The sequence below is a fragment of the Pelophylax lessonae genome (genome assembly GCF_965119305.1).
Source record: "Pelophylax lessonae genome assembly, chromosome: 2".
Lineage (NCBI taxonomy): Eukaryota > Metazoa > Chordata > Amphibia > Anura > Ranidae > Pelophylax > Pelophylax lessonae.
The window spans coordinates 22,152,699-22,172,689 of NC_138769.1; the positions used below are offsets into that span (position 1 = coordinate 22,152,699).

General features: G+C 43.3%; 1 protein-coding gene across 1 annotated transcript in view; it reads right to left on the reverse strand.

Moving 5' to 3' along the window:
- Positions 1-19,991, reverse strand: part of CFAP44 (cilia and flagella associated protein 44) — a 118,952-nt gene that overhangs the window by 50,544 nt on the left and 48,417 nt on the right. Inside the window, exons 5-15 of the mRNA XM_082245470.1 lie at positions 18,472-18,634; positions 15,050-15,152; positions 11,016-11,232; positions 10,797-10,911; positions 10,292-10,456; positions 10,043-10,198; positions 7,576-7,623; positions 6,098-6,197; positions 4,915-5,009; positions 4,592-4,801; positions 2,665-2,775 (exon numbers count right to left, since the gene is read on the reverse strand). Coding sequence (XP_082101596.1) covers positions 2,665-2,775; positions 4,592-4,801; positions 4,915-5,009; positions 6,098-6,197; positions 7,576-7,623; positions 10,043-10,198; positions 10,292-10,456; positions 10,797-10,911; positions 11,016-11,232; positions 15,050-15,152; positions 18,472-18,634 — 1,483 coding nt within the window. The remainder of the gene's footprint in view (positions 1-2,664; positions 2,776-4,591; positions 4,802-4,914; positions 5,010-6,097; positions 6,198-7,575; positions 7,624-10,042; positions 10,199-10,291; positions 10,457-10,796; positions 10,912-11,015; positions 11,233-15,049; positions 15,153-18,471; positions 18,635-19,991) is intronic.

Here is a 19,991-nt window from a genome sequence, read left to right on the forward strand (position 1 = left end):
GGGATGCCATTAAAGTTCATGTGTGTGTGAAGGCAGGCGTCCCAATACTTTTGGTAATATAGTGTGTATATATCTATATCTCTATATATCTATAAATCTATATATATATATATCTATCTATATATATCTATATCTATCTATCTAATATCTATCTATCTTTATATATATATATATATATATATATATATATATATATATATATATATCTCACACACACGGTATATAAAAGACCCAAGGGCTAAGCTACAAGGGTCCCCCTTTACCATTAACTAAAAGGGTATTTTAAATGTCCAAATTCTACAGTGCCTTCACATGTTAGCTTAACCTCACTCACATTTACTAGAATACGATATTTATACACTCAGGGCCTAAATTTATACTACATGCTGCCAAGGGCCCACAGAAACCCTTTTCACCAGCTCTGCATCTTGTGTGATGTTTTTTTAGGTATTTTTTAGGTACAAACAACTGCCAAAATGAACATGCACTTTGCTTAGTATGCAAAGCTACATTTTAACTGTACAGACCCCCAAACAACAGCATGTGGAGATGATGTTGTGCTCCTAGAACTGTAGAGAGTCTTGTGACTCCCTTCAACATTACCGGTTTCCTTTCCCCCTACAGTTAATAATTTGTTGAATTAAGCCACAAATGTCCAGTGGTTGACAATAGAGGGACACCAAAAAAGGTAAAAAAAAGGATCACAATGAAGGACCGTGCTGAATGCTTTTTTCTCGTCAGTATTTACACAGGAAACGGAGGGGTACACTGACCATGACTGTATGGTTAGTAGTAATACACAGGACTTGCCACTATGGCTAACAGAGGGTGAAATCAGGGAAAGGCTGGATAAACTTAACACAAACAAATCACCAGGCCCGGATGGCGTACATCCAAGAGTACTCAAGGAACTCAGTAAGGTTATATCCAGACCACTGTTCCTGATCTTTGCTGACAGTATTAGGACAGGAGATGTACCAGGGGAGTGGAGGAAAGCAAACGTGATTCCGATATTCAAAAAGGGTCAGAGGCATATACCGGGAAATTATAGGCCTGTCAGTCTGACATCAGTAGTATGTAAACTTCTGGAGGGGATGATAAGGGACTATATCGTAGAGTTTGCTAAAGACAACAGCATCATCAGCAGTAACCAGCACGGGTTTACAAATGGGCGTTCTTGTCAAACCAATCTCTTAACATTCTACGAGGAGGTGAGCTGTGAGCTAGATAGGGGCAGATCAGTGGATGTGGTGTACCTAGATTTCGCTAAGGCGTTTGATACAGTTCCCCATAAGCGCTTAATTTATAAAATAAGGTCTGCAGGTATCGACAGCAGGGTTTGCTCTTGGATACGGAACTGGCTAAAAGGGCGTGTCCAAAGGGTGGTAATAAACAGCGCATACTCAGACTGGTCTGAGGTAGTAAGCGGGGTCCCCCAAGGCTCAGTCCTGGGACCAACCTTGTTCAATTTATTCATAAACAGCATTGAGGTCGGGATCAGTAGTTCGATATCAGTTTTTGAAGATGACACAAAATTGGCCAGGGCAATAACTGCACAGCATGAAGCAGATATCCTACAGGATGACCTGGACAAAATAATGGAGTGGGCAATGACTTGGCAAATGAGGTTTAACGTGGAGAAGTGTAAGGTTTTGCACTTGGGGACTAGAAACGTAAAGGCACAATACACGTTAGGAGGGGAACCCTTGGGGGAATCAAAAATGGAGAAGGATCTGGGAGTATTGGTGGATGATAGACTAGGCAACAGCATGCAATGTCAAGCGGCAGCTGCCAAGGCCAGCAGAATATTAGCATGCATAAAGAAAGGGATGTATTCCAGAGATAAGACTATAATCCTTCCACTTTATAAAACTCTGGTCCGACCGCATCTGGAGTATTCTGTCCAGTTCTGTTAGCCAGTCCTCAGGAGGGATGTGTTGGAGCTGGAGAGAGTCCAGAGAAGGGCAACTAAACTAATTAGGGGATTGGAGGACCTTGATTATGAAGAGCGTCTGCAATCGCTTGATTTATTCTCCCTGGAGAAGAGATGCCTGAGGGGGGACATGATAGCAATTTTTAAATATCTCAATGGGGATCTAAGCTTAGAAAAAAAGCTGTTCAGTCGAAGGGATTGCATGAGGACTCGGGGGCATACAATGCGATTAGAGGAGAAGCGTTTCAACCTCAGGCAACGTCGGGGGTTCTTTACTGTTAGGGCTACAAGATTGTGGAATTCTCTACCACAAGGGGTGGTTTCTGCGGGTAGTATGGAGCTTTCAAAAGACTCTTAGACGTACATCTCAAGGATCAGAACATTCAGGGGTATGTGAGATGATTACAGCCGCACACACCTACACAGGTTGAACTGGATGGACTATTGTCTTTATTCAACCTCACCTACTATGTAACTATGTAACTATGTAACACAATAGGAACATGTTGGGGCTCATTGCGCCTCCCTCAGTTCTTTTTGTCCCAGGCACTTGCTCATGAATGTCAATTATACTAAATGAGGCTCTGATCCCACCCTTACCCACAACGAGAAGAAAATCCTACTGCAGAGAGACATGATTGCACATATGTGACATGACAATGCAAATATCACACAGATGTATATATTGGTGAAAGCTGTAGGCAGCACCTCTTCCATCCCCAGCAACTTACATGTGATGGTGGAGACCAGTGCAATTCCTTAACAGGCCCTGGAACGCGGATGAATCCAATAGGCTCATAGGTGTCACCAACAGCAAAGAAGAAGACGGTTCTGTCTGTGCTCTATGGGGTAAGAGATGCGAGTTATAAACCAGGAGAAAATTATAATAAAATGTTTTATACAAAAGTTTCTTGGGACTTGACCGACTTAATTTTTAATGGAATATAAAAAAAAACATTTTTCAAAAGTTTCTAAAAAGGTAAATGACTACTTATACAGTAATCCAGTAAAAAAATTTTTTTTTGGTTTTGTACAGTTTGGAGGAAGAGTTAGAACCTTTGTTAGGTGTTACAGTACCTCAAGGACCTCTGCCAGGAATTACTAAATCTCTGCCAGTTCTTATAATGATGCTTGCAGAATATCAACCAGTACTTCCAATTGTGCTTACTGAATCTCTTCCAGTACTTCCAATGGCTCACACAGAATCTCTGCCAGTACTTTGAATGGTGCTTGCAGTATTTCTGCCAGTACTTATATTGGTGCTTGCAGAATCTCTGCCAACATTTCTCAATGGTGCTTACAGAATTTGAGCCAGTACTTCTAATGGTACTAATCAGTATTTCTCTCAGTACTTCTAATGGTGCTTGCAGAATTTCTCAAATATTTCTAATGTTGCTCACAGTATTTCTGCCAGTACTTCAAATGGTGCTTGCAGAATCTTTGCCAGAATTTCCAATCATGCTTGTGGAATCTTTGTCAGTACTTCCAATAGTGCTCCCAAAATCTCTGCCTGTACTTCCAATGGTGCCCACAGAATCTCTGCCAGTATTTCCAAAGGTGCTCACAGAATCCCTGCCAGTACCTCCAATGGTGTTTTCAAAATCTTTGCCAGCATTTCCAATGGTGCTTGCAGAATACCTGCCAGTAATTCCAATGATTCTCAGTGAATCTCTGCCAGTACTTCTATTGGTGCTCACAGACTTTCTGCCAGTACTTCTAATGGTGCTCACAGATTCTCTCTTAGTACTTTAAATGGTGCTCACAGAATCTCTGGCAGTACTTCCAATGGTGCTTACAGATTCTCTTGCACTACTTCCAATGACGCTCGTAGATTCTCTAGCACTACTTCCAAAGGCGCTCGCAGATTCTCTGGCACTACTTCCAATGGTGCTTGCAGAATCTCTGCCAGTACTTTCAATGGTGCTCACAGAATATCTGCCAGCACTTTCAATGGTGCTCACAGAATATCTGCCAGTACTTTCAATGGTGCTCACAGAATATCTGCCAGTACTTTCAATGGTACTCACAGAATCTCTGCCAGTACTTTTAATGGTGCTCACAGAAACTCTGGCCTTACTTTCAATGGTGCTTGTAGAATTTCTAGCAGGACTTCCAGAACTCCTTGAAACAACACTGGGCATATCCTCTGACCCAAAGGCTATTAAGCATCATCATTGAAAGTGTCGGGTGCTGCCTTCCCAAGACCCACCCTTTTTATAAAGAGCTATAAAAAACTTACCCATAACATCTGACTTGCATTGACCTGACTACTCACCTGCTTGCCACATGCCTCAGCCCCCGCCTCAACCGCACTACTCTCTTGCTGATTCCTTAGTGTACAGTCTGCACACAATAGCCATTCTGTTCTCGCTGGTCTCCCTCCCATCTACCTGTCGGCACCCTCCATGCCAGTCTCAGGTCTGCGGGTGGCAGTGTAGAGACCAAGAAACATGGTGGGGGGCACCCTTAGAAGGGAAGAATGTTCCCAGGGTGTGTGTACAGCCATCTAATCACTTCCAGTGGCAGCTAAAAGGGTTAAAATTCTTGATTTTCCCGTGTTTTACCTGCAATTTTTTTTAGGCTGGTGGCAGGGTCTCTTTAAGAAACATAACATTTTTGGCATAAGTTGAGCTTATAAAACACAAGAAGAAAGGTCACCCCGGTGGCGAGGATCTCTCCGTTGCGCTCATAGGCCAGACACGTGACGGGGGCCTCGTGAGGTTTGAACGCTTCTTTCAGACTGATTGCCGCATCCTGAGTGCCGCTGCGCCCGGCCAGAAGTCTCATCCCGGAGGAGTTATAGACCTCCAAGATACGGACGACTCCATCCTGGAATCCCGCCACGAATAGTCCTCCTTTCGGGTTGACCTGTAGAAGATAGGATGAGGGACAGCGTAAGCGTGGCCCATAGTCACAAGATAATGGTCAGCTTCCCCGATCAGGTCTCATGACAGTGTGATGGGTGGAGCCTAGCTACTCACCATGCGGGGAGCCCAGATCAGCGATGTTCCTCCTTGTTTAAACTTCATCTCCACTAATGGAAGCTTCCCGGCAAAGTCATAAATCCTCACCGATCCTAAACAGAGAAAATGTTCAAGAAGACACAAAAAACTCCAGGTGGATGTAACAGACACGAATAAATGCAGTGTAAGTACCTACCAGTGTATGTATCTTAATAGCAAAAAGTAACTGCAGAATACAGGATACTGTTGGTATGCAATAGGTACAGTAACTAGACAATAACTTTATGACCACTTTCTCTGAATTACAGCGGGTGAGAGAACTAGGAACACACACAGTTGCACATTACTACCATGTTTCCCCGAAAATAAGCCCTACCCTGAAAATAAGACCTAGCCTAATTTTCGGGGAGGGCTGCAATATAAGCCCTACCCCGAAAATTAGCCCTAGAAGAGTCCATGTAAAATTTGTAATCCGTTTTGTAAAAATGTTATATAATGTCCACTGTTTCTCCTTTTGTAATTTTATTGTCGGAAATACCTTATTTACAGCACCATATTTACTTTAACAACTTCAACCTGGGTAAGCCTATCATGTTTGGAGTTGGGCTTCAAAGCTGAATTGCAGGAATTCAGACTCTTTGTAAAAATTGAAGGCACACTATGAGTTAAGTCCAAGGAGCTGCATGACATCTCCAGGGCTTATCTTTTATTATATATATCTGACAGGTTTATTGATCTGCCAGGAATTACACTTAGGGCCGTTAGAGAAGAGAAGCACTCAGAGCAGCTATACCCACCATTCCCCTGTGCTGCCCATTCAAAGAAGCCTTTGTTCACATAATACAAAGGCTTTTGTGAATGGGCAGGAGGAGAGGAGGGACGGGCGTAGCTGTTAAAGTTCAAGATGCAGAGCTCAAAAGGAACAGCATCAGGCTCCTGGGAACTACAGTAATAGCTGTCTTCTGGGAGTACTAAAAGGCTGTCAATTATAAATAATAGAGCTAAGCCCGGGAGGTGTCATGCACCTCACTAGACCTAACTCACAGTGCACCTTCTTTTGTTTTTTCAAAAGAGCTAAATTCCTTGAATTTAGCTTTAAAATAAAATAAGCAAAAATGTAACATTAAAACAAAGTAAATTGCATTGAACATGGAAAGCAGTGGTTTGGATGATATTTATAATAGGTGTGGACTGAACTCACGGTCTGAAGATGTCGTTGCCATGAGGTATGTAGAGGGGGAGGCATCTAAGGCGTTAATCTCCCCAGAATGGAAGGAGAAGAGCTGTTCAGGGTCCTGGGTCTGGAGGAAGAATATGAAGAAGAACCAATGTAAATGTAGAGCCATAGAACACATTATCATCGCTGTCATAACTATTCGATCTTTATTCTCCCTTTATAATGGGAAGCAACCATCCGCCATCTTGGATGTGATGTTAGCAGCCTTAGCAGACTCCCAACTGTCACTCTAGTGACACTCTATAGCAGAGGTAGGCAACCTTTCAGGGGTCGAGATATACTTGACAACATGGAAGAAATCAAAGATCAAAGGGAGGGGGGGTGCCTCTGCCCCCTTTACATCCCCACCCAGCCACTGTTGTGTCCTCAGCCCCTGTGCCCCCCATAACAGTGTAATCTGCTCCCCTCCCTCCCATAGTAGTGTCCTTTGCTTTCCTCACAGTAGTGTCCTGTGCCCCCCCCCCCCCCCCACACAAAGCAGTGTCCTCTGCCCCCCTTCACATCACCTATCCCCACAGTAGTGTCCTCTTCCCCCTTTACATCAACCCCCTACACACACTGTAGTGTCCTCTACCCCTCCCCCATAGACGTGTCCTGTGCCCCCTTAACAATTTCTTACCCCCTCCTCTACAGTACTGTCCTCTTCTCCCCTTCACATCACCCCTCTTCACTGCAGTACTGGATGGAGGGCCAGAGCGGGAGCAGCATCAGTTAACTTTTCATATTAACATGTTGGTAATTGGTTGCTAGGGCTGCCCAGCTTCCTAGGAACCAATCTCCTGCCAGTTAACTTCAAAAGTTAACTGAGGCAGCCCCTGCTCCAACTCCCCCCCCCCCCCCCCCCCAGTACTGTGCTGTCTCCCACTCTGCTGTAAAGCGGAGAGCAGTGGACTGGCAAAGCAGGGCTCTGTCCACAATCTACCCATCAGCTACCCACGGTCAATGGGTAGATCGCGATCGCCAGCTGGCCAACCCCCACTCTATTGTATTCCTTTTACTTCTCTCCCAGAGCTACATAAAAGGTTACGTAGAGAGTGGAGGGGAAGAGGAGCTGGGCCAGCACAGAGAGTAATTAGACACTCCCAGAAGAGGAGAAGAGGGCTTTGATGCACAGGGAGGGAGGTGGCTGTGCTAGGGAATTGATTCCTCCAAAGAGCTCAGACTTGCAAGCAGGTTTGGGGCACGTTGCAAGTCAATAAAAAATTGTTGATAGAAAGAAAAAAAGACTGTGACCCCGTTCAGACATTGCGTTCCTGCTTTCAATTCTGGAAGCGCGATTTACACGTAATTCCACATCTCATGCATAGGGCATCCTATTCACTTCAATGGGCTGCCCTATGCACATTTGTTGCCAAAAAGAAGCTTCTGCTGGACACTGTATGTAAGCGCTTACTACATGTAAATTAAAGGGACAGATAAGCAATAAGGAAAAATATTATTACTATATTTGAAAAGGACAGGTCCAGTTTCCAGATTCCACCGCAGGCATCCTAAAAAACAAAAAGAGAAAGTGAATTAACTACTGTCCCCCTGGAAGGTTTACCCCCCCTCCATGACCAGGCCATTTTTTGAGGTACGGCATTGCATTACCTTAACCCACAATTGCGCAGTCATGCAACACTGTACCTAAATAAAATCTATGTCCTTTTTTTTTCAAAAAAATAGAGCTTTCTTTTGGTAGTATTTGATCAACTCTGCAGTTTTTATTTTTTGCGCTATAAACAAAAAAAGGCCGATAATTTTGAAAAAAAAAAAAATATTTTTTACTTTCTGCTGTAAAACATCCAATAATTTAAAAATCAAATGTACTCATCAATTTAGATCAATATGTATTCTGCTACGTTTTTGTTAAAAAAATCCCAATAAACATATATTGATTGGTTTGCGCAAAAGTTATAACGTCTACAAACTATGGGATATATTTATGGGATTTTTTTTACTAGTAATGGTGGTGATCAGCGATTTTTAGCAGGACTGCAACATTGCCGCAGACAAATCAGACACCTAACTGACACTTTTAAAACTTTTTAGGGACCAGTGACATTATTACAGTGATCAGTGCTAAAAAAAATCACTATCACTGTATTAATGAGATGGTAGGGAAGGGGTTAACATCAGGGGTGATCAAAAGGTTAGGTGTGCTCCTAGGGAGTGCTTTCTAACTGTGTGGGGGAGGTGGTTTGACTGGGGAAAGACAGAGATCCGTGTTCCTGCTTAGCAGCAACACAAGATCTCCATCTTCCCCTCTCACAGAACGGCAGTCTGCTTTGTTTACACAGGCAGACCGCCATTCTGCCTCTCCTGAGAACGATCGGTGAGTCCCGGCGGACATCGCGTCTGCTGGACTCGCTGAATGGCTCCCGCTGTGTCCAATTACATCGGGTCATCGGCGGCACGCGCCCCAGACCCACTGCAAAAAATCACATACAAGTACGTGATTTCATGCAGGAGGGCCGCCTTGCCGCAGTATATCTGCATGGGGCGGTCCTTAACCACTTAAGTTCCGGAAGATTTTACCCCCATTCTGACCAGGGGGTATTTTGCCATTCGGCACTGCGTGACTTTAACGGACTATTGCGCGGTCTTGCGACGCTGTACCTAAACAAATTTGGCGTCCTTTTTTTTCCCACAAACAGAGCTTTCTTTTGGTGGTATTTGATCACCTGTGCGATTTTTTGATCATGCGCTATAAACAAAAAAAGAGCGTCAATTTTGCAAAAATAGCAATATTTTTCACATTTTTTTATATGAAATTCCCCCCCAAAAAAATGTAAAAATCTAAATTTTTTAACATTTTCGGCCAATTTGTTTTATGCTACCTATGTTTGGTAAAAAAAATCGCAAAAAGCGTATTTTGATTGGTTTGCGCAAAAGTTATCGCGTTTACTAACAAAGGGAAAGATTTTTGTCATTTTTGTTGTTTTTTTTTTTAACGCGTAATGGCGGCGATCTGCGATTTTTTTTGCGGTACTGCGACATTGGGGCGGACAGATCGGACCCTTGACTGACATTTTTGACACTTTTGGGGTTACCAGTGACATTTCTACAGTAATCAGTGCTATACATATGCACTGTTACTGTAAAAATACACTGGTAGTGAAGGGGTTAACTTTATTTGGGAGGGAGGGGCTGTGTGTGTCCCTAGGGGCGTGCTTTCTACTGTGATTGGCTGTGGCTTGAGCTGTAAGGACACTGATCAACGGATCTACATAGTAGATCCGTGTGATCAGTGTCTTTACCCCGAGGAGAATGACAGGTCGCTTGTTTACACAAGCTGCCTGACATTCTCCCTCTCCCCCGCCGATCGCAGAGTGGCCGGCGGACATCGAGTCCGCTGGTCACACGCGCGGGGGGGTTCCGTGACCACGCGGGAGCGGGAGCGCGCCTCCGGGGGCGCGCGCTCGCTCCCTCGCTCCCTAGACCCTCACAAGCAAGCGACGTAGACCTACGTCAGTTTGCCTGTGAGGGGCTGACCACCGCCGTAGATAGTCGTGCGGCGGTCGGCAAGTGGTTAAGGGGTCAAAGAAGGATCAGATTTACTATAAATAACACTAGTTATGGACGCGTAAATGATGAGTTTAAAGAACAACTCCAGGTTTGTAGAACATTTATAAATAATGTACATAATTGCTACATGTGTTGTTTGGTAATTGAATAAATGAAAAATGATATTACTATCTCAGTTTCAGCCAGCCATGATATCCTAAGCCTGCCACTATTATAACATTCATCGATGAACACCAGGTGTTAGTTCAAGCTAAAGTACTGGTTAGATATAAAATACAGAGTTTGATGCAGAAATGTGTCTTCTGTGTCCTGACTGTCTCCACATGTCATAGCAGATACATCAAAATAAAAAAAAAAGTACTGGTAATTACATCTATGTAAACCTTGATGAGTCTGGTATACCTGAGCAAACCACACAGGTGAGTCATTTTCTTTTGTCTTCACCATAAAGCGAAGGTTTACATTCTTCCCAACCAACAGCTCATTCATTGGTTCCATTTCCAGTAGCCCAGTGTCATCGATGGTGTCAGCAGTGTCCACAGTCTCAAAGTCCCAGACCTCACAGAGGAAAATGGATGATGGAGAGGATTTTAGAATCACGCTGCTTTCAAAAAGACCTTGTGAAGTTCTAAAAACATATTTTGTACTCACCCTAACGTATCCATCTGCTCCAATAGTGATAAGCTCGCCTTCATCCAGAACAAACTGGTTAATAGGACCATTATGGCATTGTCTACGGCCTCTTCTGCAGATCTCCACCTTGATAAGACCTCCTTCCCACAAAAGCATGTTTCCCCATTCAGAGCCTGATATCACCTGAAGGATTAGAGGTGAGTGGGGTTAAGACCGTACCCATTGCAGTACCCTAAAAACCATTCAACTCACTGCAATTGGTTTTGATTTTCATAAGATTAAATTCTTTCTCCTTTAATGTGTCCTTTATTTCCTAAGCATGAAATTCATAAACTTTTGTCTTAAAATAAAAATCCGTCAAACCTAAATATTTACTGACATATCAGACTGTTCCTGGCTTATCTAAATTTTCAAGCCAAATTGACTAGGCTTGGCCTATAACATTGGTAAATCATTCTTAGTAACATTCGTAGTAACAAATAAACCCCTTTCATCACCTACACAAAAGTATTCAGAGTTTTACCTTCCCGTCTGGTAGTTCCACATATCCCTCTATATCAGTAAGAGAAGTCTTTCCAAATCTCCCAAGTTCTCCCTGAAGCTTTAAGCCAGTGAACGTGCGTGCCATCTTCCAAAATCTAGGCAGGAAGAAGGTAGACACTTGATATTTTATAATGAATTTCTAGGGGGTAAAACCACTTATCCAGGTTTGTTAAAACTATATAGGTCAGGAAGATCTCACCTGATGTGTCCTGTCCCACAGGTTGTCAACTGCTCCTCATTCTCTGGAGAGAAGGTGACTTGGAAGACATCCTGGGAAAAAGCCTTCGACCTCAGCATGGTCTTCTCTTGTTTCCAGTCCCAGATAGTCAACATGTAATCTGGACTGCTTCCCACGCTGGCCAGGAGGGTCCCAGACATATTAAAGTCTATAAAGGCGTAGGCTTCTTCTGTACCCCCTGATGAAGGATAGTTGGCCATTAATTTCTATGCATCTGGGATATAAACTGTACAAGGATGATGCAATGAACCTGGAGAATTTGATCACAGTGTGATTTTTGAACCCCTGTGTGACTTTAATCCAGTTTTCTCCAGGAACCACCACAAGATGCATAAAACTCTCCCAGCCCTTTGGTTTGTCCCACTAGCAACTTCTAACATTTAGGCAACTACTCAAAGTGTGCAATCTGTTAACAAGCTACCTAAGGGTAGGCTGTATCCAAGCCACATTTTTGGACTGTAAGTTCATGGCACGTAACAACAACTAACTAACTAAGGAAACTAACAAACTACAAAATTCCCAGAACAACTCTGTAAAGGACCAATGAGAGGAGGCTGTATTGCATGGAGAATTTACACTCACTGGACACTTTAACCACTTTAGGACCGGAGGATTTTCCTGCTTTACGTCCAGGCCACTTTTTGCAACTTGGCACTGTGCGACTTTAACTGACAATTGCGCGGTCATGCAACACCGTACCCAAACGAAATTTACGTCCTTTTTTTCCCACAAACAGAGCTTTCTTTTGGTGGTATTTGATCACCTCTGTGCTTTTCATTTTTTTGCGATATTAATAAAAAAATGCGACAATTTTGAAAAAAATAACAATATTTTTCTACTTTGACAGTTAAAAAATATCCAATATATTCAATTTTTGTCATATATTTAGGCCAAAATGTATTTCTTTTGGTGGTATTTGATCACCTGTGCGATTTTTACTTTTTGCGCTATAAACAAAAAAAGAGTGACAATTTTGAAAAAATAACAATATTTTTCAAATTTTTTTATATGAAATTCCCCCAAAAAATGTAAAAATCAAAATTTAACATTTTAGGCCAATTTGTTTTCTGCTACATATTTTTGGTAAAAAAAAAAAAAAAAAATCGCAATAAGCGTATTTTGATTGATTTGCGCAAAAGTTATCGCAGCTACTAACTACAGGAAATTTATGTCATTTTTATTGTTTTTTTTTTAACTAGTAATGGCGGCGATCTGCGATTTTTTTGCGGGACTGCGACATTGCGGCGGACAGATCGGACCCCTAACTGACATTTTTGACACTTTTGGGGGTACCAGTGACATTACTACAGTAATCAGTGCTATAAATATGCACTGTTACTGTAAAAATGACACTGGCAGGGAAGGGGTTAACTTTATCGGTGATCTAAGGAGTTAATGTATGCCTGGTGCTTACTGACGAGTGTAGGGGGGAGGGGACTGTGTGACACAGGCACAGATCGCAGGTTCAGCTATGCTGAATCCTGTAATCTGTCCCTGCCTGTCACAGAGGAGATCCACCCGCTTTGTTTACACAATCGGGCGGACCTCCTCACTCGATCCCCGACGATCGGGGAAGAGTGGCGGTGATCACCGCCTCTCCTCCCCTGGCCCGACTCCCGCTGTGTCTGAATACAGCGGGAGCGAACCTCCGGCGGCGTGCACGGGTCGCCCACAAGGGGAGGAGTCCAGCGACGTAAGTCTACTTCGCTGGACGATAACGAGACGCTTTGCCACAGTACGCTCAATGTGAGCGGTCGGCAAGTGGTTAAAAGGTACACCTGTTCAATTGCTTGGTAACACAAATTGCTAATTAGCCAATTACATGGCAGCAACTCAATGCATTTAGGCATGTAGACGTGGTAAAGACAACTTGCTGAAGTTCAAACCGAACATCAGAATGGGGAAGAAAGGTGATTTAAGTGACTTAGAACCTGGTATGGTTGTTGGTGCCAGACGGGCTGGCCTGGGTATTTCAAAACCTTCTAAACCACTGTGATTTTCACACACGTTTTCTCAGATTTACAGAGAATGGTTTGAAAAAGAGAAAAATCCAGTGAGCGGCAGTTGTGTGGCAGAAAATGCCTTGTTGATGTCAGAGGTCAGAGGAAAATGGGCAGAGGTTTTAGATGATAGAAAGGCAACAGTAATTCAAATAACCACTTTTACAACCAAGGTATGCAGAATACCATCTCTGAATGCACAACACATCGAACCTTGAAGCAGATGGGCTACAGCAGCATAAGACCACACTAGGTGCCACTTCTGTCAGCCAAGAACAGGAAACTGAGGCTACAATTGGCACAGGTTCCCCAAAATTGGACAATAGAAGATTGGAAAATGTTGCCTGGTCTGAAGAGTCTCGATTTCAGCTGCAACATGCAGATGGTGGGGTCAGAATTTGGTGTAAACAACAAGAAAGCATGGATCCATCTTGCCTTGTATCACCGGTACAGGCTGGTGGTGGTGGTGTAATAATGTGGGGGATATTTTCTTGGCACCCCTTTGTACTAATTGAGCATGGTTTAAAGGCCACGGCCTACCTGAGTATTGTTGCTGACCATGTCCATCCCTTTATGACTACAGTGTCCCCATCTTCTGATGGCTCCTTCCAGCAGGATAATGCACCATGTCACAAAGCTCCAATCATCTCACCACTGGTTTCTTCAACATGACAATGAGGTCACTGTACTCCAATGGCCTCCACACTTACCACATCTCATCCAATAGAGCACCTTTGGGATGTGGTGGAACAGGAGATTGACGTCATGGATGTGCAGCCGACAAATCTGCAGCAACTGCGTGATGCTATCATGTCACTATGGACTAAAATCTCTGAGGAATGTTTCCAACACCTTGTTGAATCTATGCCACGAAGAATGAAAGCAGTTCTGAAGGCAAAAGGGGATCCAACTCGGTACTAGCAAGGTGTACCTAATAAACTGGACAGTGAGTGTATATTTGACGCCTTGTACATTCTCTTTTTTGGTGAAATAAGAGCACAACTCCAGGAGTAATTACTTCCCAAAACTGGGGATAGATGTGGGGACAGAGGACTGGCAGATACCAACAGGACGTAAGCAGCAGCTAGATCATTACAGTCATCAAATAGGTTCTTGCTTTAGCTTGCAAATTTAGAGCAGAGACAAGCAGATCAAACTTGAATCGAATTCCAAAACAAATTTGAATTCAAAAACAAGAATAGAATAAATAGAATAAAGGGAAAATAATAGAATAGAGCAAAACAGAACAAAATAAAATAAAAAATGAAATAATAGAAGAAAATATATTAGAAAATAAAGGAAAAGAATATAAAAGAATAGAACAGACTATAAAATAAAATAATAGAATAAAAAAAAGAATATAAATTAAAGGAATATAATAGATAAGATTATAATTGAATAGAACAGAAAAAAAAATTGAATAGAATAAAATAAAAAAAAGACTATAACCATCTTCTGAAATTCAAATAGAATAAATTCGAAATTTTAATAGAATAGATTAGAATAAAAAAGAATAGAAAATAATAGAATAAAATAAAATAGAAAGAATATAAGAGTCTTCAGAAATTTGAATAGAATAGATTAGAGTAGAAGTAAAAAAAGAATAGAAAATAAGAGAATATAATAGAAAAAAATATAACCGTCTTCTGAAATGTGAATTTAGAATAGAATAAATTTGAATTTGAATGCCAATTTGAATTGGAATGCCAATTCCAATTTTCCGAATTCGGTCGGAATTGAATTCCATTCGACCGAATGTGGAAAATACGAGTCTAATTTGAAAATGAATAAACAAAACAAAACTAAACAAATTCAAAAAAAATTTTAAACTAATTTAACTAAATTCAATTATTTAAAATAACAAATCGAAGTGAAACTAATTTTTGTTAGTTTTGCATATGTCTATTTGATATATAGGAGAAGTAATGACACATTACAGATTACAGCTTAAAACAAATATGTAGCAATTAGTCAAATATACATGGTTATATTTACCCCTAAGAATCCGGAATGGTTTTAGCGATGGAAATTCATAAAGGATGATGTTTGGTTTGTGTCCTTTCTCTGCCACAGCAAAATATTTCCTGCTGGGATGGACCTGGAAAAAAAGAAAGAATAAAGAGGTGTCCAAGAGTATTTATACCCATAGAGATATAACCTGTGAAATCTGGGGGTCTTCATCCATTATCATTCATAAATTGGGTTGAAAAGGAAAATATGGACATTTTGTGATTATTTTCGACATTTGAGACTTTCTTCACAATGCTGTACTATTAATAGGTGTAGCACCCTCCTAGGTAGGTGCTAAGATTAGTGTACAATAGTTTTTGGTTTCTCTGCTTAACAAAAGGCAGCTAGGTAAATTTATATGCTGTCTGCTTAACAGAGAGCGTTGATCAGCTAGTGTAGTCTGCTCAGTGTGCTCTGGCGCTGCTCATGTTGAAGTTTCACACTGTCCTAGCAAATATGGAAAGTGCTGGATTGTAGGCAAAAACCATGCAGATGGGAGAATGAATATTCATACAGCCTTGGCCAATTAGAAGGGGAGGTTCCCCTAGGCATGCTGGGTGCCTGTAGTTATGTTCAAGGAGCACATGGGATCTGGGTCATTCCTAGCAGAGGATTGCACCAGGCTGGGGGAGAGGCGCTGCCTCCCCCGGCACTTGCTGCCATGTGGCCTCAAGTGGATGACCCCCGGCACTTGCTGCCATGTGGCCTCAGGTAGGTGACCTAGGGCCCACTATTGCTGACATGCGGCCTCAGGTGGGAGGCCTGATACCCTCTATTGCTGCCATGTGGCCTCAGCTGGGTGACCTGAGGCCCTCTATTGCTGCTATGTGGCCTCAGGTAGGAGACCTGAGGGCCTCAAGTCTGTATGGCAACCCTGGTCCTACCATATCTGACAGAGGGAGAGTCTACAGTGCATCTGGTCTGATATCACGGTGTCAATAGTTCAATTCGGACTATCCTACTATATCCCTTCCCTACCCAAGTTCTCCAATAAAACTACAGAACACAACCCCTAGAGAGGTCATTTGAGTAACGAGCAGAAGTGTGTAGGTGCACCTGGTTGTGTGAATCGACCTTGTGCCTGGCATGGCGGAGCAAAAGTGGGGAAAACCTGGGCTAAATACCAGCGGATCCTGCGGGGGTAGCGCTACATAGGACTAGCAAAATGTTCTTGTTCCAGAACGGGAAGGTTGGGGTGGTCTGAGAATTGGGAGGGGGGTGGTTGCAGGTGCAGTGGTGAGAGTTAGGGGAGGGTTATTGGTTTCCGGGTCATAGGGAGTAAGGAAGGGGGATATGTGTGCTTCCAGCTGGCACAGGGTATTGGCACAGGGTAGCAGAAGTGGGGGGAGGGAGCCTAATGTAGTAGAAAATAAAAAGTCCACAGGTTTGGTGAGAGAGGGGTTACGAGGTTATCAATAAAAATAAATGCACAGAAATCTGCTCCCTAAATTAAAGTCCCATCGCTCCCTCCAAAAAAGGAGATATAATACCTTAAGGTAGACTACATATGCTAAAAAGTAGGAGGTTCAGAACTGAAATATCTTCGAAAAAAAAAAAAAAAGCACGTTGGGGCCCAAGGGGAATAGGAGGGTAAAAAGCCCCCAGACTGAAGTGGGTAAAGAGAAACTATGTTACAGTATTTTAATGAGAATTTCAAACTTTTGTATGCTTGCGCTTCCATTGTTTTGTAATAAATATAGGGATTTGTAGATTAGCCATTAGAGGGAGCTCTCAGTGGCACAGTACAATTACCGTATATACTCGAGTATAAGCCGAGTTTTTCAGCATGTTTTTTCATGCTGAAAATGCACCCCTCGGCTTATACTCGAGTCACTGGCTAGGGTGTCTTTTTAAAAATGGCACCGCTCGGCGCCGACGTGTCACTGCGCATGTGCTGCATGCCCGGGAATAGCCGAACGTGTTCGGCCTTTCCCGAGCATCGGCGGCGCATTTGCGGTGACGTATTGGCGGCGTCGGGTGGCGCGATTTTTAAATCGAAGACGCCTCACCGACAGGTATGTGAGACTCCTCCGCAGCCCCTGCATTTCCTCATGCAGTGCTGCGGGCATGGTACAGGACATTCTCCTGTACCATGCCCGCAGCACTGCATCTCCTGTGCCATGCCTGTACATACTGTGCCATGCCTGTACTTACTGTGCCATGCCTATACCTACTGTGCCATGCCTGTACATACTGTGCCATGCCTATACCTACTGTGCCATGCCTGTACATACTGTGCCATGACTATACCATCACCTGTGCTATGCATATACTATCACCTGTGCCATGCCTATACTATAACCTGTGCCATGCCTATACCATCTCCTGTACCATGACCTGTGCCATGCCTGTACCATGACCTGTGCCATGCCTATACCATCACCTGTGCCATGCCTGTACCATCACCTGTGCCCTGACCTGTGCCATGCCCTTACCATGACCTGTGCAATGCCTGTTCTATGACCTGCGCCATCTCCTGTACCATGCCGCACCCCTGTTTTGTGTCTCGTGGGGGTCCAGTTGGGTCCAGTAGCTGCTGCATTTCCCACCCTAGGCTTATACTCGGGTCAATAAGTTTTCCCACTTTTTTGTGGTAAAATTAGGGGTCTCGGCTTATATTCGGGTCGGCTTATACTCGAGTATATACGATACTTTGTCTTTCTCTTAGCAATGCTGCTCAGGGAGGACAGAATGATCAAATGAAGCAACAATATGTGTTCAATATCCTCACAGAACCCTGGGTGACAGCTTCTTGAAGATAGATTTTCCACCATGTGGTCTGAACAATATTGGGTGGGAGGAGATAAAAACATGACAGGACCGGTCTTGACCCCACCACCGAGTCTGGATAGCTCAGTCCCAGCACATCCATTATTAGGGTTAATGTGATCAGTGCTCCAACCTACGTTATCTACTGTAGATGCCCATCAACAGCACTGTGCCACCCATTTTCAAGGACAGGACTGACCCCTGAACCATTGCCTGCTCCATAGAGATGCTGGTATATTCTATATCAGAGTTTCTCAACCAGGGTTCCTCCTGAGGTTGCTGGGGGTTCCTTAAGAAATAGGAAATTTCTGCCTCTCAGATAAGTTCCCAATGACACCATTGTTCCTTTTAGCTATCTGTAAGGGGGTAATTCTTCCCAATGATGACAAGAGTAAGGAGCATTCTTCCCAATGTCACATGAATTTCCCATGAGTTGTAGGTTTTTAATTTTTAGCATGGGTTCTCCGAGACCAGAAATTTATTTCAAGGGTTCCTTTGTGTTGAAAAGGTTGAGAAAGGCTGTTCTATGTGATAATAATGTAAGCATGTTCCTCAGAAAACCAAACTAAATCAAAAGCTTTTCTTCTATGAAATATCTTTATTACTCCACTAGATTAAAAGGCTCCAAGAAAACATACCGTGACCGCTCCGATTCCGCTGCCGCTGCTGCTCCTCAGATATCGCTGTTCCTGCGTTTTCAGGGTTAGGATGATAATCACTGTACCGGCAACATACAGCAGTGTCTGGTCATCAAGTAAATGGAGGTTGGCTCTTTTGTTGCAGTCATAACCAAAAGAATGTCTGAGAAATATTAAGGAAACTAGTCTCTGACCTGAGGATCCCATCACACATTATAACAGACCCTACCTGTTCTCTAAAAGAAGACTACAGTACAGGAACTGGTCCACCTGGACTACATCCCCTGTACAATGGACCCTACCTCTTCTCTACAGGAAGACTACAGGAACTGGTCCACCTGGACTACATCCCCTATACAATGGACCCTACCTCTTCTCTACAGGAAGACTACAGGAACTGGTCCACCTGGACTACATCCCCTATACAATGGACCCTACCTCTTCTCTACAGGAAGACTACAGGAACTGGTCCACCTGGACTACATCCCCTATACAATGGACCCTACCTCTTCTCTACAGGAAGACTACAGGAACTGGTCCACCTGGACTACATCCCCTATACAATGGACCCTACCTCTTCTCTACAGGAAGACTACAGGAACTGGTCTACCTGGACTAATTCCCCTTATACAACAGACCCTACATGTTCTCTACTGGAAGACTACAGGAACTGGTCCACCTGGACTACATCCCCTTATACAACAGATCCTACTACCTGGATTACATCCCCTTATACAATAGACCCTACATGTTTGCTACAGGAAGACTACAGGAACTGGTCTACCTGGACTACATCCCCTTATACAACAGACCCCTACATGTTCTCTACAGGAGGACTACAGGAACTGGTCCACCTGGACTACATCCCCTGTACAACAGACCCTACATGTTCTCTACAGGAAGACTACAGGAACTGGTCCACCTGGACTACATCCCCTTATACAACAGACCCTACTACCTGGATTACATCCCCTTATACAACAGACCCTACATGTTTGCTACAGGAAGACTACAGGAACTGGTCTACCTGGACTGCATCCCCTGTACAACAGACTCTACTACCTGGATTACATCCCCTTATACAACAGACCCTACATGTTCTCTACAGGAAGACTACAGGAACTGGTCTACCTGGACTGCATCCCCTTTACAACAGACCCTACATGTTCTCTACAGGAAGACTACAGGAACTGGTCCACCTGGACTACATCCCCTGTACAACGGACCCTATCTCTTCTCTACAGGAAGACTACAAGAACTGGTCCACCTGGACTAAATCCCCTATACAACAGACCCCTACATGTTCTCTACAGGAAGACTACAGAAACTGGTCCACCTGGACTACACCCCCTCTATAAAACAGACCCCTACCTGTTCTTTACGGGAACTGATCCACCTGGACTACACCCCCTGTACAACAGACCCTACATGTTCTCTACATGAAGATCACAGGAACTGGTCCACCTGGACTACATACTTTCTATACAACAGACCCCTACCAGTTCTCTACAGGAACTGAT